We start from the raw sequence: 25,714 nt of genomic DNA, 5'->3' as shown, positions 1-25,714 counted from the left end.
GCATGGTGCAGAGATGCAGCTAAGTCAWTTTTCAGTGTGGTAATTCAGGTCATGAAAGCCGCACAAGTGCCAGGTTGCTGTAGACTTCCAAAACTCATTTACGGATAYGTCAGTACCATCTTTGCTAGCATAGAGGAAGCTGTAAGATGCAAGAATAGAGTAGGGAAGTAGGAATGGGTCAGAAGAGTGGAGGCAAAAGGGAACAGGCAGATGTGGACTGGTTTTCAGAATGAAACAGTTGGGAAGAATAAATGATCGAAAAGGAAATAGAGAGGATGATGCTGGGAATACTGAAGTAAAGTGGAACTTGGATGAGGTGTTGTCTTTGGATGTCAGGTGATGCTGCCCTGAGAACTGTACTTGCACTTGCATGCATTAGCCTTCTAATAATCTAGGTACAATGGTACAATATGTGGTCTTTTTTGAGGATTTGCTCTTGGGGTAATCCAAACCATGTAATAAAAGATGCTGTGACTTCTGCAGAGGGGAAAAAGACAATAGCATGTCGTGAATGGAGTAGGAGACTGCAGGAAGATCTGTAGAAGCGTTATATGCTTTTGTGACTAATTAAAGTGAAAGGAAACTTTGCTTTGACTATGAAATGGTGTACATCCTAAAACCTCCATTCCTTGGTATTTCAAATTGTATGGTCAAATCAGTGGCTATTACTTATGATAACGTTTGTATCTGTTTCCTATCTATAAAATGATAGCATACTTCTGTAGTGAAGATTTTGTGAATAAACTGTTTGTGTACTTAAATGTTGATAAGTGCTGATAAGTAGAAGAGCCTATGAGAAAATCAGCCCTGTCTTCAGAACAAGATTTGAGTAGTATGTGCCAAACATTGAACAGTTAAGAAAAAAAAAACCCACAAATTTTGAAAAGCTGCATGTCATGGGAGCACTGGTCATCTCAAAGACAGAATGAAACAAGTTCCTTTAGCCACAGGGAAATGGTGATTGTGTTGATTAGAGTTGTACATCAGTCATGTGCTTGTGGAGCCAGCTGATAAGGCTTAGGCAACTTTAGTTAAATCATTTCCTAGCCCTGGGATATTTGGGTATTGGGCCTTACTATTGCCTGTATATAGGTCTGTGCATAAATGAATATTTAATGTAGAGTCCTTAGAGAAACAAAGCTTATGCACATTTTGACTTATTTAATATTGTAAATTAAGTGGCAGAACAGCTTTGTCCTCCAGGAATTCTTAGGAATGTATATTGTAGGGGGAGAAAAGCAAGCTTAAGGCAGCAAAGCTAGTCTTCTGGCATGTTAGAGATTCAGTTTTAGTTTTCTGTTTAATACAGAGGCAGTTTCTTACCATGTAAGCTTTGGGGTACTTGGAGCATAGCCTCTAGCCAGAAGGCTAGGTATTTCATGAGAAAGAATTGAGAATCAGTCTTAAAACAGTTTTGTGTAGCAGGAGCTTTCAGTTTGTAGGCTGACTGGTGGATGATTGAACAGCAGAGCAAGGCCAGGTGGACCTTTTGTCAGTTTGTCTGAAATGGAGAAACTTGGAAGTCTTCCCTCCTACCTTGGCCTCCCCTGCAAAGGCCACTGAACTGTTTGTTACCTGCCAAAACTCTGCAGCACACAGACTTTCTCTATGCTCAGRCAGTGTGGATATTTTCTCCATTAAATCAAATCTATTTTTATTTTCTGTCTTTTCCCTCATTTTTACTTTATCATTTGTTCTTAGGTGTTTGTGGGGGAAGTGGAGTCAATGAAGTCAGTCCTGTTGGTTTGACTGACCTAGGAGCCAAAGTGTTTTTAAACCAAGGTTTTAGTTTTGTGCTCTTTGATTCTGTAAGTAAAGTTTAACTAGCAATCTGGTATACAAGAAACAGGCTTTAAAGCATTTATGATTRATTTCATGATGATGTGAACACTGTTAAGATCAGGTAAACAACAGACTTCTGAATTTCTTTCAAGCTGCCACAGTACTGGTAAGGAGAAGGCCAGTGTGTTTTCCTTCCTGATGAAATTCAAAGAGTTTGGTGATCTCTCAGTTTAGAAGTCAAGACACAAACAAATCARTGTGATCAAGAAATACAGACCTTTGCCCTTTTCTCCAACATTCTCCCTGGATGAGAGCAGTCAGAAGTAACTGCAGCTCCAGAACCACCTGAGCTGATCCTATTCTTCATTGCCTTGAAATGATGTGAGCTCCTGTTTCTTCTTTCTGCTATACTGTTTTAATTCCCTACTTGTTGTTCTTGTTCTTGTTTTGGTTTTGTGTGTGTATGTGTGTGTTTGTTTTACTGGAGGGAGGGAAAAGAGTTTTTCTGCCATGTTGGTCAGTCAAATTGGCTAATGTAGAGGACTGACAAAAGGGAATGTGTAGTTTACAGTGAGGAGAGATCTTGAGACCTTCTGGTTTGTCAACAGTAGGCTTTTATGGAATCATGCTCCAAGTAATTAGTGCATAAACTAAGAAATACATTTTTAGTAGTAGTTTGTTACAGCTCAGAGAAGCTGGAGTGTGCTTGTTTTATACAACTACCTCCTGCAGGAATCACAATATTCCTTGAAACTCAAGCTGAAACAGAAAAGAATTATATGGAAATTATACTTYTGGAGTACTTCTTGCTTCTGAAGTGGTGTTATATGCTGTTAAAGATCCTGGAGGAAATACATTAATGTCTATATTGACTCAAATGAAATTTTCCAGCAAGTTACAGGGTTGTTGAAGTAACGAGCAAAAGGGTTTACCTGTTAAATACAGTATACTTGGTTTTCTGGCAAATTTATTGGGTCATTTTCTGGTTGAAACTGAAGTCTGAGCTTTCAAATCTGGCATATGGGATTGAGAAGCTAGAGACAAACTGCTGCACTGTCTGTGTGTGTGACTTGTCCTCCAGTAGAAGAGCAGATGACTTGAGCATCATGTGCCGCTTTTGGCTTGCATGCCATGGATTACAATTGGTCATCTAGATGCAGTATGTTCATGTTGCTTGCTTACATGGATAAACTTGCCCTTCAAAAGCGTAGTAGTATGAAGTAGTAAAATTAGAGGAAACTAGATTACCGTCTTTAACTTCTCACACACAGAACTTTGAGGATCCAAGGCTCTGTAGAAGATGGGGAAATACAACAGTAACCTTGCCCTTTTCATAAACACTTCCCTAGACATTTTCTACTGCTTGGTATTTTTTTTTTAACAGAATAAAACATGTTAGCAGAGGAGAAAAAGAAGAAAGGGCAGCAGTAAAGAGTAGAACAGGACTGTATTGTTTGCTGCATCCCTTCCTAAATGGGATGATCAGTTGGAGAAGTGCAGTAGAGTGTGGTGGAGAGTTTGAGGAGGGCAATACAGATCAGGCTGTACAAAACAGGCACTGAGCACAGCTCTATCTCCAAGTCCTGGACTCGGGCTGTATGTGATACTGTAGAGTTACTGTTGAAGTGTGGAGGTGGTGTAGCATGAATCACAGCATGCAAAAATATGTCAGAATAAAGTTGGAGATGTGCTTGGTAATGAAGTTCATGCAGCCCTTTGAAGAAAAAAAAACTGCTTTCTTAATATATTGACCAAAYCTATTATATGCCTTTCTTCCTGTATCAAAATTAGCATGGAGATGAGGGATTTCCTCATCTAACTAATAAAAATCTAATTAAAAAAACTATTTCTCTTTTATGCTGTTAGGGAAGAACAATAATGTTGGTTGCAGATGCAGTCTACAAGAGTTTCTCAGAGAAGCTCCRTTTCTGGTAGCTGTTCCTGCATCGTGTGCCCAAGCAATGTGAACACAAGAAAAAATTCCATCTGAACATGAGAAGATGCTTTTCCCTGCAAAGGTGGTTGAACACTGGAGCAGGTTGCCCAGAGAGGTTGTGCAGTCACTGTTCTTGGTGATAGTCAAAACCTGACTGAACAGTGACTGGCCCTGAGCAGCTTGCTATAGTTGATCTTGCTTGAGCAGAGGGCTTGGACCAGGTGATCTCTGGAGTCCCTTCTAACCCCAAGTATTCTGTTTAGGAGGAAAAAAAAAAAAAGTGGAGTTAGTTTTTAATACTTGATGGGAGGAGAGGCTAGTGTGGCTGAATAATCTTTTTATTACAGGTGGAGGATATTGGATTTGGAAGATATACTTAAAGGTGCCYGCTGAAGTGGAAGCCTGTTCAGGTTCAGCAGCTTCTATGGTGTCTTTGCTGCTTGAAAAGTAATGACTTTTTTTGAACATTTATGAGCAGAGTTGATTCTTGTGTGGAGTCAGCCTTCATCTGGTGAGGTTACAAGTTTAACATGCCTCACTGGAGGTAACTTGGTTTGAAGCTGTGTTTGCTCTGTGTTGCTGGTGCCCTAAGTTTTAGGAATGTGTGCCAGCTGGGGTCCTTCAGTGTTTATCAGGTTTGACTTCATGGTACAAAAAAACCTGTGGCACTGTTTCTGAAGCTGAGCAAGCTTTTGAAGCATTATAGCTGTATTGACATGATACTGCCTTCCCACTAATAAGCCTAATTAACTTTAGTTATCTTAATATCTGTCGCATGATTTATTTTTTTTTTTTTAATTCTTCTACTCAGTATGTCTGACAGGCTAACTAGCTTAGTGATGTGTGTTATTGTTATGTTGGTACAGTCCTCTGCTATTTCTCAGATATTTCAAGAGATGATTAGAAAATATCAGCGGATTTGGAGCTGCCTTAAGGTTTTTGTATGCTTAGGCAGATCTCGAACTGTAAATACAGTGGTTAGAATTACTAAGGTATATTGAGTTAARGATTTATCTGCATGTAGTGGTTTTTCTTTACTACTAGCAGATTGATAGGTATATAATCCTCATTATACAATACAATTRCAACTTTTTGTGTCTTTCAAAATGCAAAGTAGAGGTATTTGACCTGTTCTCTCCCCTATGTTGTTCATGTGTGTTCCCTATATCACTGCCAGTTTTTTCCCCTTTCTAAATATACTTAAGAAATGTCTGTCAGATGTGGGGCTTTATTTTTTGTTGTTCGTAGCCTTCCTTACCAAGTTCCTGCTCTGTCACTTATTTTATTGATTTGTACCCATGTTCTCTTTCTTGTTAAATATTTTATTTTTAATTGCTACTATTGATTTGCTTTAAATCTGTACTATGGTAASTTTCTAGTTGCTCTCCTGTCTTGTGGAATAGAGGCCTCCATGTGATACTTTTTTTTTTAAAGTCTCTCTTGAAATGTTGTATATGTGTATGTATGTCAGTACTTTGGTTGTATAGAAATTTGTTTGCTATTGTCTTCCTGTCTGTATTTTAATGCAACTGGGATATAAGTGGTTTCCTAGGAACTGGTGATTACTTGCAGTTTGTTTGTTAATCTGTCATAATGAGTTTTTAATGGGACAACTGTACCAAAGTATTTCCTGTTTAGATATGTCGGAGGAGTCCGATGCCAAAGTTGGTGCTTCTGTTCTGCTTTTTTAGGAGAGAGAAAGTTGACGAAGTCTCAGTTGGATATTATGTTTCTGGCTAGAGATAAATTATTAGATCTYTGTTAGAAGTACCTGTGGTTAGTTTCTTATGCCAATTAAAAATTTGGATATGGTTGGAAGATACTTGATGGAGACAGAAATGAGACTGGCAGGAAGCGTACGAAAGTGAACGCAGAGTTTCATCTTTGCTTTGGTTTAACCAGTGAGGATTTGCTCAGTAAGCTGCATGATGTGATAGCCTAGCCTATTGAAAATAGTTACACTGGGGCAAAAATGCCTGCCTCTCTCTCCCTCTCTCTCTCTCTCTCTCTCTCATAGACATTTTTTTCTTTACACTTGACAGAAACCTGTCATCTCTTTGTTTATGCAAAAATATTTTTGTTAACTATATTAAAACATTGCAATATGTTTCAGGTAAGTTATTTTAGAAGGTGATTTAGCAAATTTAGCTAAGACACAGCATGACTATGTCCTTATTTAATTTCAAAGAGGTTCCTGTAGTGCCTAATCTGACTTGAGTTTTGGCTTTAGGTGTAGTTTGTGTTGATCTTACCCCCACAGAGATTTTTACTTGAATCTCAGTGACCTTTGTGTGTTACAAGTACCTTACCTTTTTGGAGATGGCAATGATACTTCTTTGTGCAGATGAAATAAGAGAAAGGCTTTGGGCAAAATGTTCAAAGTGATGCTGTATATCTACCCACGACACAGAATATAAAAAAAAATCACATGGAAATTACCTCAGACTGAATTTTTCAGCATTGTCGCTACTCATCGTGTTCCCCTGAGTATTTCCTTCCATCTTTCAACAGACCAAATAGCAAACAGGTCCTAGTGTCTTTAAAATTTACATTAAAATTACATTTATATTTACATTTATATTAACATATTACAGTTACACATTTATATTTTAAAACATGGTTTTAAGAAAGAGCARCTGTTTGACGCTTACTGTATGTCTAGTATGCTTTCTGGATAATTTCACAAACTGATGTAATAGGTTGTTTAATCTTTGGTTTGCAGCTAAAATTTTAGGCACAAATTTAAGAATACTCAGCTTTCACTTGGAACCTACAGACATAGAAGTCAGCTTTGAGATTTCAGTGTTTTTGAAGAGCTGCAAATGCCTTTTGGTTTATTCAGTCAATTCAGTGATTTGTAAGTTCGATAATAAATTGAGAAACTTACTGGGATTTGTATTAGAGAAAGATAGCTTTTTCATCTCCAAGCTTAGGAAAACAAAGTAGAGGTGGCACTATATTCTTTCATCAAAAATGTAAAATTGTGTGTTCTTGAGAAACGGTTATAGTTCCCTTCTTCATATGTAGTGCTACCTTTGTTTAATTGGATTTACACGCAAATTACAGCTTAGTAAACTTTCGTTATCTGTCAAATTTAAGATGATTTGATTAATTTTGTAAGCAGGTTAAAATGGTAGCTTTATGCATTTCTAACTTAATCTTTGTTTCCATTGAGGTACAACTTATATTAAAAAGGAAAAATTTGTATTTTATGTAAATTTATATAACAGAAGTGTCATTAATAATTTACATATACTTAGTTTATTATGTTAAAATAAGTTATTCAAATTAGCTTATTTGCACAAATCATATTTAGGAAAAAGTCCTAAACAATAGTCAGATTGTTTAAAAATAGGCTTTTATTTGTAGTACATAATATAGTGAGAAGGATGAAGCTGTGCATGACAGGTGCTAGTTGGATGAGATACTCCTAGTTTTTTATTTGGTACCTTAAATCTTGTGTTCTTCTGTTAAAAGCATTTTTACTGTGCATAGTAATGTGAGGTACAAGARTGAGCTCACCAAAGGTCTGTCTTGGTTAGTTAGGGTACCCAGTGAATGTCTAATCATGGTTTTCTTCCCTTGTTTCTTGTTTTTTCCCTCATTGTGATAACTTGCAATCAGAGGTGGGATAAAGGATTAYTGCTTTTATTTTATGTTATTATTTTTGTTCTATTCAGCTTTGCTATCTCAACTGGCTAAAACTAGAAAGCAATGAAAGCTTGACCTAGGCCCTGCTAAAGCAGAAGATTACGATGTCAATTGGCTAGCTAGATCACTAGTGTAGCCCTTAACAGTTTGCATGAAGCTCTAATAATGTAGACAAGTTTGTTTTCTTCCCCTCTATTCCAAAGGAGGGCAGTTTTCCCTCCTGAAGAACTTCCAGCTGTAAGAAGTAAAAGCTAGAACCAGGGGAAAAAGAAAGGAGGCTTGGGACACGAGGATTAAATTAAATCCAAGGAACATAAAAATGAACAAACCTGATTTACACAAACAGATTCTTCTATTAAGTATTTGGATGAATTTTTGTTCAAGTAGGTGATTAATTTGGCTGAGAAATTGTATTGGAGGATATCAAAATATTAGATGCTTTACACTGAAAAGCTACTTGGCTCAAACTTATTTATTTGCCTGTATAAAGGTGATTATGTTTACTGATCAAAAACTTAAAATTTGAAATACWATTTTTTTGTCCCAGCAAAATTTAAGAATATGTATACATGACTTAGCCTTCTCAAATTTAATGTTTATAGATTGTTACCAAATTTTTATCATGAAAACTAACCAGTATGTGTCAATTATAATACCTGCTTAATAAAAAGGCAGCTGCATTTTATTGTATGAAATTTTTATTTATTTCCAATCTAAATATCATTTTTTTTTAAACTGAAGACTACTCCTGTACTTATTGGGAGGTGCATGTGCAGCATTGTACATCCATGTCAGGCTCTGGAAAGTGCATCACTAAGGTGATCGAAATRGTCTTGAGAGCTCACACTGCCAAGACTCAGGCCACAGGAGTGGTAAAGCCGCTTCTAAAGTGAGTGAAATTCAGTTCTGGTTTTGACTTGCAAATTCCAATACTCTTCAAATTGGTGCTGYTGGGAAATGACGTAGATTTCAACCTATGTCTAGCTAAAACGAACAGCTATCCTATCTCCTTTGTGTTCGTGTGTGTGTATATATACGTATATCCACACACACACATATATATGTATATACACGCACAACACACCTACCTAAGCCTTTAGCGCTCAAGACAGCTTTTGGATTTGTACATCTATCTTAGTATAGCTGTTGTGCTGTATTATTGAGCTGGTCTTCAGTTCTCCATTTCTTTCAATAAACTTATATTTTTTGGCCTGCAATGTGATTATAAAGTTGACGAAGAAATTTGTACCTACACTTAAAAACAAGCTGTGTTTTCCACAGAATGTATTCGTTTTTGATTTGAAGGAAACCCAAGGATGCAGTAGAATTCAGAAGCAAATCTGTTTCTCAGATGCTAAATAGTATGCATTTCAAGAGAGTGCATTGTGTAAAGTTCAGGTGAAGGTTGTTTTGTAGCATCCCTTCTCCAGCATCTTCACCAGATTTATTTCAATAYATTGAGCTAGAAGAGAAAAGTTAAATTAGATCTGTTCCAGTGTCGGTATGATAGTCTTTGAGTACTGTTTGCTTTGAAAGCTGTATCTGGTCTCTTTTCTATAAAATAATTCTGCAAGGGCTTAACCTTTGTGCATGGCATCTCATGTTCCCAGGTTTATTTTTATTTGGTAGGTAGTCTTGATTTCTTTTTCTTTTCTTTTCTTTTTTTTTTTTGCTTGGAATATAAGGATGCCAGTGAAGTTTAGTATTAACCTTGTAGAATGCTGGCTTTAACTAAGAGATGATCTCTTACGCTTCTGCTTATTAATGTGAAGGTGGGAAGTTTAAGTGCTCTTGAATAGGTTTGCAGACAGCTAAACAAGAAAACAAATACTTGTTTGAAACTAGACTTCCAGGTAATATTTAGTAGTTTTTTTTTTGGGGGGGGGGGAAGGTTGTTTTGTTTGTTTCTTTCTCAAGAAAAATGGGAAGGCTGTTACTAGATTTTATTGTTCTTTCTATATAATACCTGTTGAAGTGAGTTTTGATCCGTGACTGCAGTTCCCTGGCAGGACTACTAATATCTCTGATTATAGTAAGGACCACATTAGGCCAAGCTCTCCTTTTCCAGTTATTTGTCTGAGTGGAAGTTTAAATGTACAAGAATAATGRTATCTTTTACTTGAAACACATCAAAAAGACCTAAATACATGTATTTAATTACAGTCATAATTAAGAGCCATCATTAAGAATCTTTGAGGGTTTAAATGGTAGGAAATCCCTATGAAATTAGTTTTATGACATGTAGATGATTTTGATACCAACAACCATRCATTTGAGTATTTGTCAAGAATTGTGCTTTTAAATTTATAATTCTAACTGTAACTTTATACTAAAAGGTAGAAGAACTTAACCACGTGTAGTTAAACATTTAAGTGTAACATCTAAGACAAGGCAAATTTGTAGTCGGTATGGAAGTGACATGATATTATACTCTTAATGAATATTTGAGCTAAGCAGTTACCAGTTCTCTGTAGCTGCTGGTTTGTTCACTTCTTTTGAACTTAAAATATAAGGGAACTTCTGTTGTGATACACTCCTGCATAAGGCAAGGCGTTCACAAAAAGTGGAATCAGCAGCTAGAGAAATTTGCGTTCTGGCTTATTTGTCTACCTCCGTCAGTGTTTGACAGTTGTACAGCATTTGAATTAAGATGCTTGATGGGTGCTTTGTTTCAGTCGTCTCTGCATGCCTTCCCCTTAAGACTTGAAGGGACATGAAAGATAGCATCAGCTGCAAGTGGTGTTTTCTGTTGAGAAACAAACTGTTTTTTACCTTGTCTACCTGCTTTTGCGGTGTAGTTTCTAAAAGGAACTTCATTTTATATATTAAACTGCAGTGTTTCAAAAATAATTTTTTGAGAAAAATATGCTACCTGTGGGGGGGGGGAAGAGAGGGAGGATTTGAAATTTAAAGTTATTCCAGAACTGAATCATAGGCTAGGGTGTGAGTAATATAAACAATAAACTTTGAGCTGCCAGAACTTCAGAGCACGGGGATGTTTTTGAAATGATTTGTTAATTTGAGTTATTTAATATGACACCTTTAATTTCTTATGAACCAACTCTCCAGAATTTTAAATAGTATTAATAGCATTAATTGAAAATAGTAGATGCATCATATATGCAATGTTTACAAAAAAGTTATGAAAAATAAGGCTAGTATAGCAAAAAATTAGTATCAACTGTTTTTATCAAGTATACTTTCAAGGTATATTTCCTCCATTTTATTAGTAAACATACTCTTGAAGAATAGTTTTTAGTAAAATTCTAAGACTACATTTTGTCATCTGCAGCGACACTCCATGTTTTCTCAACTCGTTGAGAAATATAAGCTTGCAGGTTGCTGAATGAACACTGGAAAGACTATATTTAATTTCATGATTAAACAACATTTGTTATGCTTAATATTGGATTAATACCTGAAGTTTTATTTCAGCACCCAGACTGTCCTGTTTCTTGCCATAAATGTGAACATTAACAGCACTCTTTCCACCCTAAGTGCTATATGAAAATTCAGCAGAAGTAAAATACATACTTTTATAGTGATTCCTTAAAGAATAAATAAAAGCTACAAGGGGTGATGTTTTATTACCTAAATTGTAGGTCATTCTTATTACTCATTTTTCTGGAAGAATTCCCAAATATTCAGTGAGGCTTAGAACACTATTATTACTAGTATTGGATGCTTAAGATGTTTTGCTTTGTATGAAAAAATTGAATGAATAACCCACAAATAAATTTAATATGCAAAAAAATTTAGTGTTTAGTTTACCTTTTTTAGTTAAAAGGTTTAGGTTTAGTGGATGTATCCAGTAGATTAACTGGAACCTGTAGCTTGGAATTTAGATATGTCCTGATTTCGTTTCATATGTCTTACTGCTACTTAATTTGTTTTTGCTGCTATTTAATGGTAAACATAAATATGTGATGTACTAAATGTGGAAAATTGTTTGGGTTTGCTTTGGGTCTTCTGACCAAATTTTTCTACTTTTTCTGTTAGTGGTTTGTTAAAAGAAAAAATAGTTAAGAATTAAAATATGTAAATCTTTTCTTTTTTCTTCCCCGAAGGAGAGTGAAAATAAATGCAATTAATGAACAAAAGATGTTTCATAATTAGTGTAACTAGTGAAGGCTGGTTTCCTCTGTACTAATAAAAATCTCCACACATGATGGCAAAAAGCATCACAGACTGAGTCTGGTTTTCCGGTAGTGGTAATTATTTGGCTAGCGCTGAGCTTGCTGGTGGGCCAGCAAGAAGGCCCAGGGAGAACCAGTAACTGGAGTTCACACCGAAGTTCCTCTGTGGCAGCATTAACTCAGGGGGCTCATCCTTAATCCACCTGATGACTTTCACGAAAGGGAGAGGATTTAATTCCTGCATTGTCTATTCCTTTTTCAGTTCCAACTGAAACTGCTGAGGAAGGGAGGAAGGGCAGCCAGATAGACACAATGAGTAATATAATTTCCTTAGGAAGTCTGTGTAAAAGAAAATAGCTAAAATGTGTTGTAGGTTTAAAGGCGAGAGTGGTAGAAATGGTGGAAAAATTAGGAATGTGTTATCTTRGAAAAATGCCAGTTTCAACACAGAAGCTTTTAACAGGGGGAATTTCTTCACTGTGAGAGTGACAGAGCACTGGCACAGGTTGCCCAGAGAGGTTGTGGAGTCTCCTTCTCTGGAGATACTCAAGGCCTGCCTGGACACTACCCTGTCTACCATGCTCTAGGTGACCCTGCTTGAGCAGGGAGGTTGGACTAGAWGATCTCCAGAGGTCCCTTCCAACCTTGCTGATTCTATGATTCTATGAACACAGRGTTTCCAATGGGTGAAATTTCACAGTAGAACAAAAACTTGTTTCTCTGATAGTGGAAATAGAACATGAAGGTGAATTTCAGAATATGACTTCTCCTGAATATGAAAAATGTTTTAATAAAACCTACAATCTACTTTAAYSGTGTCCAGATAATAGTTTATTGCTGTCCTCTTTCCTATTTCATTAATTCTCATCGTGTTTCTGATCCACTTTAGATGCAGTTAAACAAAGAATGTTGGCATAGCTGTAAGCATGGCATGTGGTGGCAGAGGGAACAAGTAATTGAGGGTAAAAAGAGAATAAGAACCTCTTTCAACCAGCTCTGCTGCTAGATACGGATACTTTCCCTTAATTTAATTCTTGGTTACTCTTGATCTTCATTTTTAGTTTTGCTTCAGGAGATGATGCTCTTTTAAGAAATATTTTAAGAAATGTTCTTTTATGTGATAACTCTAGCCTAGCACATGAGGTTAGCATGAAAAACACTTCATGAGAGAATGCTCATCTTTTATTTTGGAAAGGCCTCTGTCCAAGTTGGTTTTATATGCTTGAGTATTTGACCCTGTGTTCTTTTACCTTTCAGCAATTGGGAATAGTAAGAGACGGCTGACTTTGTTCATCTTTTTCCAAAAGCTATTTGAGTAACTTTTCTCTTCTCTCTGGCCTTGATGTTTCTGCATGAAATGGTATGAGGAGGTTGTTAGGTACAGGAATAACCGAAGAGTGAGTATCCTTGTTACAGAATATAATTACATTTTGCCATCTTGATGTAAATTTGAAAGCAATTTGTGTTGAAGGGGTGGAACTGTATAGTCCATAGGAAACAGAACTTCAAACAGTTTTGAAGGAGAAATGTGAACTCCATTCAAGTACTGATGATTTTTTTTTATTGTGTGTACAAACATGTTAATGTTCTGCTTAGTTTCACTGGACTTGGTTTACTAGATAAAGGAAGGGATAAACTGGTCTATAGGCCACTGTATGAGACTGTTCTGCTTCTCCTTTCTGCTTGTTTCCTCCTTTTCCACAAGAATTGTCATTACAGGAAAACTTGTTCTTGCCTTATTAGTGGAAGTAAGCTGAAGTAAACAGGGAGAGCCAACAGTTTGCTTGACCTTTTTTCATGTCAGTATGATAATTCTGACATTGATTTAGCTGTTTTGTTGCCATCATGAGTTGAACACACAGATTTCTTACGGAGAGGGTAAAAAAAATCTTGCTGACAGTAATACCTATTCCTTGTCTTCTAATTTGTAGGTAATGGATGACATTTAGTATTTATTCTAAGAAATAAGCAAAACAGGGGTGGATTTTTCCAGATAAYGTTTTGATTCAGTCAGGTTAAACTTGAGTATCAGGATTTCTAGTCTTACAGTTTTGTGCTAAGATTATTTCTGGTAGAGTACTGAGGGAACTGTATCAATGAATATGGCAGAGGTAGAATGTCTAAATGTGATATAGTGGGAATTTTTTTAATGTAAAAGTAATGTACCAGCTCATGGTTGGCTTGTTTCATCCCTTTAAGAGTAATATATTACTCTGTGTTATGCTCTTTGACTCTTCTGTGTATTGAGAATAAACAAAAAATGAAATGTGGTGACAGAGGTTAAACCTGTAAACTTTATTTTTTTTAATAGAAGCAAAAAGTACTAGTTTGTGGAATAGGGAAAGTTATTGGTCTAGTGACAGTAAAATGTAATCTTTCTTAATCTTTCTTTAGAAAATATCATTTTTTTTAAAACATCAAACCTTGAAACCTCATTAGATGTCATTATTGAAGGAAAAAAAAGTGTTGTAGCTCAAAAAAGATGTGTATGGTATACTCTTTGTATGCAGTAGTTTGTCTAACTGATTACTTGTCTGTTTTCCTACAAGGCTTCTGATACTTTTTTTTTTTTTAAATATAGACTTTTTCTTTTTGTCTTTTGGGGAGGAGTACTGTCTACTGAATTCTTTAGGTGGTTACTCACCGAGAGACCAAATACTCTAGATATTTGTTTTAAAGCTATCCATTTTTAAGGTTACTTACTAACTCAAGTCCACCCGTCACCTGTGTACTTCGTACCTGATAGTGGTGATAGAGCCAGCTAGAACACATACCACTTACATGGGGATATAAAGTCAGGTTGAATATAGTTAAAGATCTTTAACATGTTCAGCAGGCCTCTGCTTATTCTTATGAAGTGATTGGAAAATATTTCTGGGGAAATTTTTGAAATTTTGTTTCATTAAATGCAGTCATTTTCTTTCCAGAACAAGTTGGGACTCACCTAGGGTTTGTGTGGGAGCAGTGGGCTGTTCTTTTTAGCCCAAATTTTGAATTGCTCTAGAAAATGAAAGCAGCCTTATTTCTTGAACCTGGATACTTTTCCTTTGAGATTTAATGTATCAGAAAAGGTAACCAGACTTTGTATTATCATTCTTGCTTTCCTTTGGTTCTTTTATGATAAATTATTCTAGTTTCTAAATTAGTTTCTTAAACAATATTTGATTGCACTGTCCAGCTGTTGTTCAGTTGGGAGCCTGCTGGCTAATTTCTATCAACATTTGACAGCGTAGTAGAGGCCTCAGAAATGCTCACTTTCTGCTGGGTTTTGCAGAAACCGGGCCCTGCAATAGGAGACGCCAACCAGCGCTTTGGTAGAAGAGCGTTGGCGCAGGCTCCCGTTACGTTCTGCGTGCTCTGCGAGCTGGCTGGCGTGCGATGTCCACTTATTTGKTGGCAAGGTGGCATTGGGACCAAGCCTCGAGGCCCAGGGTCACTTGGCCAAAGGGGAAGCGAGGCTGCTGGTGGGAGCCCAGGGTCCCCAAGGGCAGGGCTGGGGCAGGAGAGGTGAACGTGCAGAGCAGAGGCTGGTACCGGAGGGGCTGGAGCGGGCCCCAGGGCAGAGGAGGGCTTGTGGTGTCCTGTGGGGAGACTGTGATGGACGTGTGCGTGCCAACTTATCTTTCAAATTCACTATGRTATCAGTGGACTTTAACTTTTGCTGTTTACATATTGCATATATATTTTTTTTCCTGTGTCATAATTTTCAGGGTACTGCATACTGAGATTTAGGACAGACTTTTCTGAGGCTGTTTCTTTAATTTTATCATGCWGTGTGAAAAGTTTTCCTTTTGGGTTAAGCTGTCAGTCTCCAACAGTAGAGRCACTTCCGGCACTCGATAAATATCACTTTTAGAAGTGGATAGGAAGATAACACAATGATAATGAGAGGAGAAATGGAGGAACAACAAGATAAAATTTCTTTTATAATGTTTTTCTTGGCTTTCTGTCTTAAGGTACTTGCTGATAATCAAAGGTGTTTCATATGATGAGTGTGAGTGGCAGGGTCCATCAAATCACCTGTGATGCTAAAGGCAAAAAGGGGACAAGGAGAAGTAGGATGTATTATATAAATGTCCTTCCGCAACAGGATCAATTACATTTCCTTTTCTTCACTTTAAGATAGCTGATACTTTTTTTTTCTTTTTTTATGGGAAACCCTCTGTGACCTCCAGAAAAATTAAACCTTGTACTTGACGATTTTAAAATAATCTGTGTAAAGAAGCTCAAAGGCAATACACTGTTAAACTGTACAGTGGCCTTCCGGTTTTATCCGTTTCAGCTTCTCTGGTTCGTGTTGTTCTTTAATAAAATTGCTGTAACAATTGCTCGRAATTTATGATCAGTTATGAGGAACATATTTATATCTCTCAAATTTGATCACCACTGCCGATAGCTTCCCGTTTACATCTACAAGTAAATAGCAGTTATTCTTATATTGTCTTAATGTGTATAATTGTGCTGATTGCACATTCATGAAAAGCAAAGATAATCTCTGATAATACATTAGAAGTGTATTTGAGCTCTCCTGATTCTTGCCATATATGGCACAATAAACTGCCCAAATTTGGTCAAATATTTTTAGCCACTTAGTCATATGTCTTTTTGTGCTGCATATGTAAGCTTTTGATTTACTTAGCAACAGTATTTTTATGAGTATGTCTTGCCAGTTTTTTCTTATGTATACTTGAAAAATGGGCAAGGTTTGCTCTGTAGATGGTTTGTGTCACAGCCAGATGGTCTAGCCTTTTTTTCTTTTCTTAACATTGCTAATCAATTTTAAGATACCCTTGTTCACAGGTTATGCRTTTTGGAGGACTGCAATTTACCTGAATATGCAGCATAATGAAGAGTAGCATTGAAAAGACTATATTTAAAAATGCTCAGAAAACTTAAAAATTTTCTAAACAAATACACRTTTATTTTCCTTATAAATTGACAGATATGATATATGTAGGATGCCAATGGTCAGGCAAATTAGAATTTTTCTGGAAAAACTAGATATATACTGTATGTGTTAAAACATTAACTCAGCTTTTTTAAGTATAAACATCTTTTGTTTCTTGATTTCTTTTCATTGTGAACTGAGTTATGACATCATGTGATTAGTTACTTTTTGCTTGAGTAACAAGAATTACTTCAAAAGAGAAAAGATTCTTTTGCTGAAGAATGTTTCACTATCATAAGCATTGTACACTGATGCATTGAAAGCATTGAAGATCATATGTCAATAGTCAGTCTTTGGAGTGTGTTAATAAATCAGATTATTAAAGTAATWATCTCTTGATTTGAGAGAAAGAAGGGGCTAGTGTTAATTTTGTAACTTAAATATCCTATAGATAGGCAGTTATCAAAAATACCTGAAAAGACAGGAAGAAGACTTAGGTTTATTAACATTTTCACTCAAAAGCTTGTGGTTTTGTTTTTAGTTGAAAAACAAATAATGTGAGCAGTGTGCTCCAGGACAAGTTGCCATACAGCTGAAAGTTTATGGATGAACAAGTTGGGATTGGACTCGTCGTTAAAACAGCTCCGCGTTGCATTCTAAACAAAGCCCTAAGTTCATATGTTATGAAAGCAAAGGGGGTCAGAGAGGGATAATTCCTTGCTGGTTTTGTTTGGCTGGTTAAGCAGGGCAGCTGCACATCTCCCTTGCCTTGTACCTCTTGCCTCGGCACTGCAGAAATGACCATAGAAATATCAGAGAGGAGGGAAGTTTCTGAATTTTTCTTGGATGGCACAATTGCTTAAATAAGGAAAGTGAGATTTTTGCAGTACTGAAATGGAATATAACTTTCAACATTTATCTCTGTTGRAAGTATTCTAAAAAGTAAAAACTGTACCTTGCACTTTAGTGGAGGAATAATTCTGTAGAAGCATGTAGGAGCCTGACARTATAAGTTTCTATTTCAGCCTTCTGACACTTTAGTATTGTTGTTTTGTTAAGCTAAAAAATTAATACCAGTCTTGTGGGGTCTAGCTGTTTTGAGTCCTTTCTGTCCTGAAACGCAGCGCAGAGGGACTTTTCTCTGTGTTGTACTCTGCCCTTTTAAGGGCAGCAGTATGGAAGTTGGCAAGAAAACCCACTGAGCACCCTGTGAGAAAAATACTCAAACGCAGAGAAGAAAGGCAAAATAGGAGCCAGTCAGGATGYAGAGCTGGAGAGTGGCAGCAGTTCTGCGTCTGCAACATTGTTTGCTTGGTAATTAAGATAGACACTRTATAATGTGGGCAGAAAAGATACCGTCTTTACAGTGTGCTAAATTGATACCCAAGTAAACTTTCAAAACAGCAGTGATTAATAGGCTGTTAAAAGATSTATGGTATAGAATACTGGGCAGTAGAAAACAGCAGGGTGTCCTCAAAATGCAACTCCGCATCTCCATCCATACTCCTTAGTTTCAGCCGTGTTGTAATTAAAGCCATGTTATGGTACTGGTTTCAAAACTGCTGCCCCTCTCTTGGTTAAAATGCTACTGTGTGTAGCCAGATCACTGGCAACTGAAATACCATCTTGGCTGAGTAAGCTGGGCCTGGCATGGAGYGGGGTCTGGGGACTTTGTAAAGGGAGCTGGAAAACAAGGTTACAGTGACAATTGTAAATGATTTTACTGAAAATAGAACAGTTTTATCTGAGGAAGTCATATTTGTTGGCTTTGTTAAACTCTTTTGTTTGCTTGGATTCTTTTAAGACTTTCAGGTTTTTCTGATGAACCTGCAATAGCTGTTTTTCTCTCAAATTTGTCAGATCCTAACAAACCATGCTTCCTTATCATACCTGAAAATACTTTTTTTTTTATTTTTCCTGAAGATGTTTCTTAAAAATACACAATATTGGAAGAACAACTTTAATGTGAACTTACTTCTTAAATCTTTCTTTCCTTATAGGCTTGTATAGATGATAACGTAGATATGGTGAAATTTCTGGTGGAAAATGGAGCAAATATTAATCAACCAGATAATGAAGGCTGGATACCTCTACATGCAGCTGCTTCCTGTGGATATCTTGATATAGCAGAGTAAGGTTTTTTCCTCTATATTTAAAATACATGTATTTTTGCTAATACATTGTTGGAGGGGCATCAGAAAAAGATGGCTTTCATAAATTGCCTTTTTAGGTGCTCCTGGGGGCAAATAGTGAGACAGAATGCTTTTTATATAGTAATTCAGTTATGAAGTGTGCTGTGTGTATAGCTATTTGTGCATTGTATTTTCTCTTTTTAGCTCTCTTATGCTGCATCTTCTCTAGTTATAAGATAAAAACATTTAAGACTGTTCTTCATGTCTTTTTTTTTTTTTTTCTTCTGTAGAAAGATTGTTATGGTGGGGGGAGGAAGTTCAGGTTTGTTTTAGTAGTAGTCTGAAACATTGTCCAGACTTAGGTGCGTGTGGGGAAATTGATTTTGTGATTTTGTTTGCAGTTTTGATACTTTTGTTTTTCAGGTGTGGTATAAGTTAGTGACTTGGCTAATTATTTTGGCTGTGGAACAAAACCTTACAGTTGAAGTTAGATGCCTCTTATGGTATTAGTTGACGCTTACTCAGTGCTGAATTCTATGGATGGTTTTGGAGTTATTCTTGAAGCTTGTTGTTGGCTGCTGAAGATGTGCTAAAATCAAAAATTTCCAGAGGTTGTCTGTCTTGATTTGAGGTAGTGATTGATTAGAGAAAATGTATTTTTGCTGTCTACTTGTAGACTTTCAGATGTTCAGCATGCTGCTCTTGCAGTAAAGAGGGCAGTAGYATCTTTCTAACAGGTGTTTTGGGTAAGCACAGATTTCTGCTGTACTGAGTGTGCTGTCTGATCTGTTGTAAGATTTGGAGAAAATAAGGTAGTATTTTATCATCAGATTATGTTAGTGTAACAGTGTCAGTGTTTTGACATTGAAATTTCAAATTTAAGGGATGGTTAATTGACAGTCTGTCCTAAAAGTATGAAAGATATGATTATTTGAATCTTATGGGAAAGAAAAATTTGTGGAGACCATTTACTCATATACTTTTCAGTGAGAAAGTGGTATTTTTAATGTTCAAGGGGTGGAGTGCTCCGTGTGTCCGTTTTATAACCAGGACACTACGTCATTGCTGACTTCTGTAACGTGCATTTTTACACTGTGCTGATGTTTGACGCTATCGTCTGTTTTGCTTGCACGCTGAAAGTGTTAACTTGTTAATCATACTTCAGTGTGCAGGGAAATTCTCTTCATGGTAATACAAGCCTTTCTCCAATTCARACCTCCCTTTTTTCTAAGATAGGTGGCTCATTTGGAAGAAAAAAATAAAAACAAACCTACATTTTTGTTCTGGCATTGTAGCCTAATGTAGACGRATGTTTAGGGAAGAAAGAATGATGTATTCCCTTGTCAACAAGAAAATGTTTCCATATTGATCTGAGTATATTAAATCTATAACATTCCTGAAGCCTGTTACCTGTKTTTTATTCTATCTTTGGCAGAACTTATCTATGTACTTTCTCTAGATGAATCTTAAATGAGAGTATTGTTATAGCCCTGTTCCTTTTCTCCTACTCACAGAATGAAGTGGTCAGGAAGCTAGTTTTGTAGGACATCTAAAGTTGTTGGAAGAACARTGTTTATAAAGTGCAAGCAGTTTTGAAGATGAGCTGTTGAAGCTGATTTCCAGATATAACAGAGAAGAGTAACCTGACCTGAATGGAGCAATATTTATATCTGTTGCGGCCCATAAAGTTGAGATTTTCTCCTAATTACTTTTCCAGGATCTCAGCTTCAGATCATTTACAAAATTGACAACAAAATTTGCAGCTAAGGCAGAATTGGGGGAAAGAGATAATATAATAAAATTACCAGTGGTTAAAGTTTTTTTTTTAATTTGGCCCATGTATATGCTGGGTCCAACATCTGCCTCAGTGAGAAAGCAGCTTCCTTGGAAAGCATACAAGAGCATGTATGTGTCTGTGGCTGAATCTGATATGTTTTATTTCTAATTTTTCTGATTCATGGAAGGGAACTTTACTTTTGGGTAAATAATGGAGTTTGTGTATATATAGTTCTGAAACAACTACAGCTAATAACTTGTCATCGTTCATCATTTCAGCCCCATTTTGGCACTGATACCATGCTGGGATATGGTCACATTGCTAAAGGACTGAGTGACTTTGTAGCATGACCCCTACTAGCTGGGGACTTTCTTTGCTTTCACTAACTTCATTATCCAGCCTGTCCCTGTCACCCCCTGTTCTCTGCACAAGTTCTATGGCCTCTTCTCCCAGCAGCGTCTCCTGTCCCATTCCGGTTATCTGCTCCTTTGGAACAGCCTTGTTCCCTTGAACTCATTTCCTACCCCTTTAGAAAGAAGCATCTTCCTGTTTAAAAAGTGATGCCACTTCATGCAAAGCAGAGCAATAAAATGTAGTTTATTTAAAAAAATTAAATATCAGCTAGTTGCAGATGGAGAATTGTGCTGTACAAGCAAGAACTCCACCATGGAAGGCAACTGTTCCTTTTCTTTGTTTGAGATCTGTAAATGCTGAGAGTGCTTCAGCTTACTGGAAATTCTTTAAATAGTTCAATTTAAGAATTGCCCACTTAAAGCTTTAGTGCTCTTCTACTTTATGATCATGTGAATTAACTTACAAGTACTTGTAGTGTAGAGACACTTTAAAAGAAAATTCTTCAGTGTAACCAGAACAGATGGATTTTGGTGTAATATTCTGTGTCCATTATTTTCCCGGGGTTGTTTTTTTTGCACATATAGAAATCTTTACATGAAGGAGCTTTTTTCCAATGGGTTAGCATAAATTCAAACATTAGAATCAAATGTTTTGAAAAGTTATAACTATGTGAAAGCAGGCTTTAATGCAGGAGGAATTAAACAGCAATTTTGTGTGTGTATTTTTTAAGATTTTTTTTGGGGGGGGGGGCAGGACCTTAAATTTACTGAAGCATTAACAAATCTTGTAAAACAAGTTGAGTGGATATCATGAAGTCTTTTTATGTCATAGTATTTCTCTGTAGTTTAAAAGCTATATATTATTCTAGTTTCTGGGAATGAACGGATTCCTCTATAGAAAGTACAAAAATGATATTTAACAGAATTTTAAAATGCTTCCTCTTTTATTACTCAGTGCTTTGTACCAAGATTGATTGTAAAATAAATTTGAAATGGCAGAAATCTTTCGTTTTTCAAAATTAAAGTTTGTGATACAAATACACTTTCCTGTGGGCTGACTTTGTACCACACCTAGTTGTGACCTTGTAGCTGATGTATTTTTAGCCGGCTTGTGAGAATTCAGAGGCTATAATAGTTCTACTACTTTTAATACAAATCTTTCCACTTTCACCAAAATGGAAGAACATGCATCTTCCAACAAATACCAGAAAAGCATTTTCCAAAAGTAACATAAAATTCAGTTGGGTTAATAACTTCATCTGACAGTTTACTTTTCTGTAAAAATAAATAAATAAAAAGGGTGAGGAAGATCTATTTTGAAGTAAGATGGAGGTTTTTATACTCAATACCATTTAGAATTAACGATACTAGTAACAACTAAAGTTTACTAAGAAAGTTGTTCTGCTGTATTAAAAACTTTATAAATAGCATATGCTACCTGGACTGAGGAACATGGTGTAATATGATGTACAGGGCCAGAGTCAACAATTCTTTACTACAGTTCTACTTCCTTTCTGGTTATCAGATTGTTCAAAAGAAGTGTTTATTTGGTTGACATTAACTTTTTTTCCAGTTTGCACTTAATCCATTTTTCTGTTAAGTCTCTGATTTTTTTTTTCCTTCAATGCTAAAACTCACTGATGAAGCAAAAATGCCGTGTTCTTACTTAAATATTTAAGCATGTTCCCTATCAATGACAGCCACTGGCTGCAGACTTCTGTGGCATTTATTTTAATTTTTTAAATGTATCTGTTTCCCAGTGCTGAGTTGCTGTGCTTCCTTAATGGCTAATAATTTCTGCTTGATAATTAGCATTTCTACAATACTGCAAAACTTTCTGAGTGCTTCTAACACTTGATGTTAATCTGAAGTCTTTCTAGCACCATACAAAGTTCACCTGTTCATTTCCTTCTAGTTTCTGCTGAACTGATGTTAGGAAATTCAGCTACAGAATCCAAAGGTGAATCATACCTTTGTAGTCTGGATAAAGTCCAATCCAAAAATGTCCCTGCAATTTTTTTTGTTTGTTTAAGGGCATTACTGCCAAGAGGTTTCTAGTATTTCTTCATTAGAACTGGATCACAAGTTCAGTTGCTGCAAGATCCACGCCTTGCTTCCCAGACTGTCATGAGGTTTAAAGTGTTTCCCTGAAAATACAATGAAGCTGTGCAAMTTCTAAGATACTAATTCATCAGGAAAAAGCTAATTAGTTGTTAAGAATTATAATGGCAGAGGGAGAGGGGAAACACAGAACCTTAAGATGCTGAGTACATCAGTGATTTACTCATATCTTATATATTGTCTACAGTTTTGGATTCCTCATTGCTTGAAGAATATAATCAAGTGGGAAAAAGTCAAAAAAAAAAAAAAAAGGATGATACAGAAACCATGTCATTCATTTTTTGGGTGAAGACTGAGTAAGGCAGAACTAGAAAAAAGTTGGGGGGAGGTGACAGAGGGCTATAAAATTAAGGATTGCGTCAAGTTGGTGGGTAGGGATTGTTTATTCTTTCAGTCCAAGAACTAGGAACATCAAACTGAACTAATGGAGCTGTATTAAGACAAAAAAAAGATGTGGTTCTTCATGCAGTGAGTAATACATCTGAGGAAGTGTTTGCCAAATGTTGTTGTAAATACTAAAACTTCCCATGAGTTCAAGGGATGACTAGAAAAGTTCAAGGAGGAGAAATTCATTGAGGGTAACAATGCATGTAAATCAGATCTGGTTCAGGAAGTCCTTGAAAGCGGTTGGAAACTGGGAAGGTGTTTCAGGAATAGCAAGTATTTACCCCATTTTTATTCTCCTTGGAGATGCGCTTTTGGGAACTTTTGGAGACCAGTCTAGATGGTTGAATGGACCTTTAGTCTGATTGGGAGGCATGTTTGGTATACGTATTTGGAAATATGTATCCCAAGACTTACCACAGCTTCGAAACACATTGTTATTTAACAAGTTTGAAAGATAGTCTGAGGCTGAGGACTTTCTTAAGTTCAGAACTTTATCACTCAGCTCATTCTGAAAATGTAGTTGTTTAGGACGAGAACAACAGCTTGGCTACCCCTATCCCTGCTGCTCTAAAACTCAGCTTACCCTCTTCCTGCCCAGAGTTTTCTACTTGTCTCTTTTCCTTCCCTGAATACATAAGGCTCGCTTTAAAAAGCGTTGGTGTAACTACAGTCTTGCTGCTGACACCCATCCATTTTGCTAGACTCCAGCCACCTGTAAGCAAACCTGGCCAAACTTGTTTGCTAAGACCGCAACTAGATGTTGTCTGAAGATCTCTCTATTTTAGTAACAGCCCATTAAAACTGAGTGATGTCCTGCAAACCTGTGCCTGGATGCGGAGATGTTCAATGATAGAGGGTTTACTTAAAGCTCTGATTGTCTAGCAGGGGTACATGGGACCCCATGTGGTGATTCCTGCCCCTGTTATAAGGATGGATCCCCTGCTTATGTAGCAGTAGCTGAACCACTTCAAAATACAGCCAACATTGAAAGGAGAATTCAGTTCAGTTTCAAAATAGTGTTATCAGACTTGAGACTACCACAGAAATAAGCGGTCGTTTGCTCTTCTGCTTCCTTACTTCTCCTCCACTGGCTCCCCCTCTCATGTTATCTGAGGATCATGCAACACTGGTGACTGTTACTGCAAGCCTGACCTTTAGAAGGTTTATTCGCTTTTGGATCAGTGAGCCAATCTGTCTTGCCAACAGCAGTTGGCATAAATGTGCGGGCTTAAGAAAGTCTGAGCAGCTTTTCAGATGTASCTTGTACCTGAATCAGGAGCTGGCTTGTGGGAAGGGGGCTGCTCAGARGTGGAGCCCTGCTGGGTCTGTCCCTTTGCAGCATGAGCTGCTCCGTGCTCTTAGRTGTTCTTGTGCGTAGCTGAGGGTGGCAGTGCCAGAAAATAGATTGCAAAACGGTTTTCCTAATTCATTTGCCTTTAAGCATTGATATCTTCATCATCCAAAGCTATTACTGGAATTTTCTCAATCTTAACACTCTTTTGCCTTAACCCATTATAATCCTAAAGAAACAAAGCATAATTTAGGCAAGGCAGATTGATAAGGATGATGTTGCAGAAGGCTCCCTTTCCTTTAGCTTTGTTCCCAGCTGTGGATTTAACTCACTGAGGAGGAAGGGGTGTTATGAGTGACATATGCAGAGGTAGGTCTTTGGAGGATGATCAGAAGTTCAGATTTGTGAATGACCAGGTGAAATTGGTGGCCTGACATAAAATACTAGGCAAACTAATATGGAGTTTAGACAGATAGAAGTGTTACAGGATGAATGAAAGTTTTAATAAATTACAAGGTGTTACTTGAAATACTATAAGGAAAGGTTCAGTAGAATAGTAAAATTTAAAGGAAAAAAAAGACTGAACAGGAAACTTGACAGAACCCACTCAGAAAATAAGAAAAGGTCTTCAGAAAGATATATTGCAAAAATAACCATGAGGCCAAATAAAAGTAGGGAAAAGAAGATCTATTTCCAGCCAAAGAAGAACAGTTTTCTTAGAAGAATGACTGACTCCTTACAAGCTGATACTGGTAAAGATGGAATGTTTGTTCTGAGAGCTGTGAAAAGGTCACTGAAGGCTTTGGAGGATTGTTTCAATTAACCCCTTTCTATTTACTGCCTTGCTTCTTTCAGGAAGAACACTTAAAAAAAAAAAAAAAAACAAGTTTAAAAATATTACTATCTCTTGGTTAAAAAAAGAATAATTTCTGGAGGTAGGAGCAAAATATGCTAATCTGGTGATCACTATTCTTTTCCTTTTAATCAAAATTTTTGCTCTATCAGGAACACAAAAGTTCCTCCTCCAAACTTGTATTAGATATTAGTGAATTTAAGACTAAATTTCATTAGAGAAAAGAATGAAGAAGCTTGGAAATCAGCGAGCTGGTATCGAGTGGCGTTTTCTTTTGTGAAGTTGTACTGTGGCAGTGTACTATTTTCAAAATGTTTTTGCTGSAAGTATGAACCTAGAAATAACTCCTAGGAATAATGAAATACTGAATTGTTTAAGTTGAAGGTGATATTACTTTTATAAATCAC

The 25,714-nt window shown here is 36.6% G+C and overlaps 1 protein-coding gene across 6 annotated transcripts in view; it reads left to right on the top strand.

Moving 5' to 3' along the window:
• The window catches only part of PPP1R12A (protein phosphatase 1 regulatory subunit 12A), a 131,107-nt gene that overhangs the window by 26,588 nt on the left and 78,805 nt on the right, over positions 1-25,714 (top strand). For 5 of the 6 annotated variants that reach the window (XM_085307641.1, XM_085307644.1, XM_085307642.1 and 2 more), the window contains exon 2: positions 18,394-18,524. The exons of the other annotated variant lie outside the window; for it this stretch is intronic. In XM_085307641.1, the coding sequence (XP_085163767.1) occupies positions 18,394-18,524 (131 nt within the window). The remainder of the gene's footprint in view (positions 1-18,393; positions 18,525-25,714) is intronic. 6 annotated transcript variants of the gene reach the window in all.

Source organism: Rhea americana, unplaced genomic scaffold (genome assembly GCF_003343005.1).
Source record: "Rhea americana isolate MKP2758 unplaced genomic scaffold, rheAme1 scaffold_260, whole genome shotgun sequence".
Classification (NCBI taxonomy): Eukaryota; Metazoa; Chordata; class Aves; order Rheiformes; family Rheidae; genus Rhea; species Rhea americana.
Note: the sequence above shows the minus strand (reverse complement) of the source record. Positions and strands in the feature narration are given on the sequence as shown.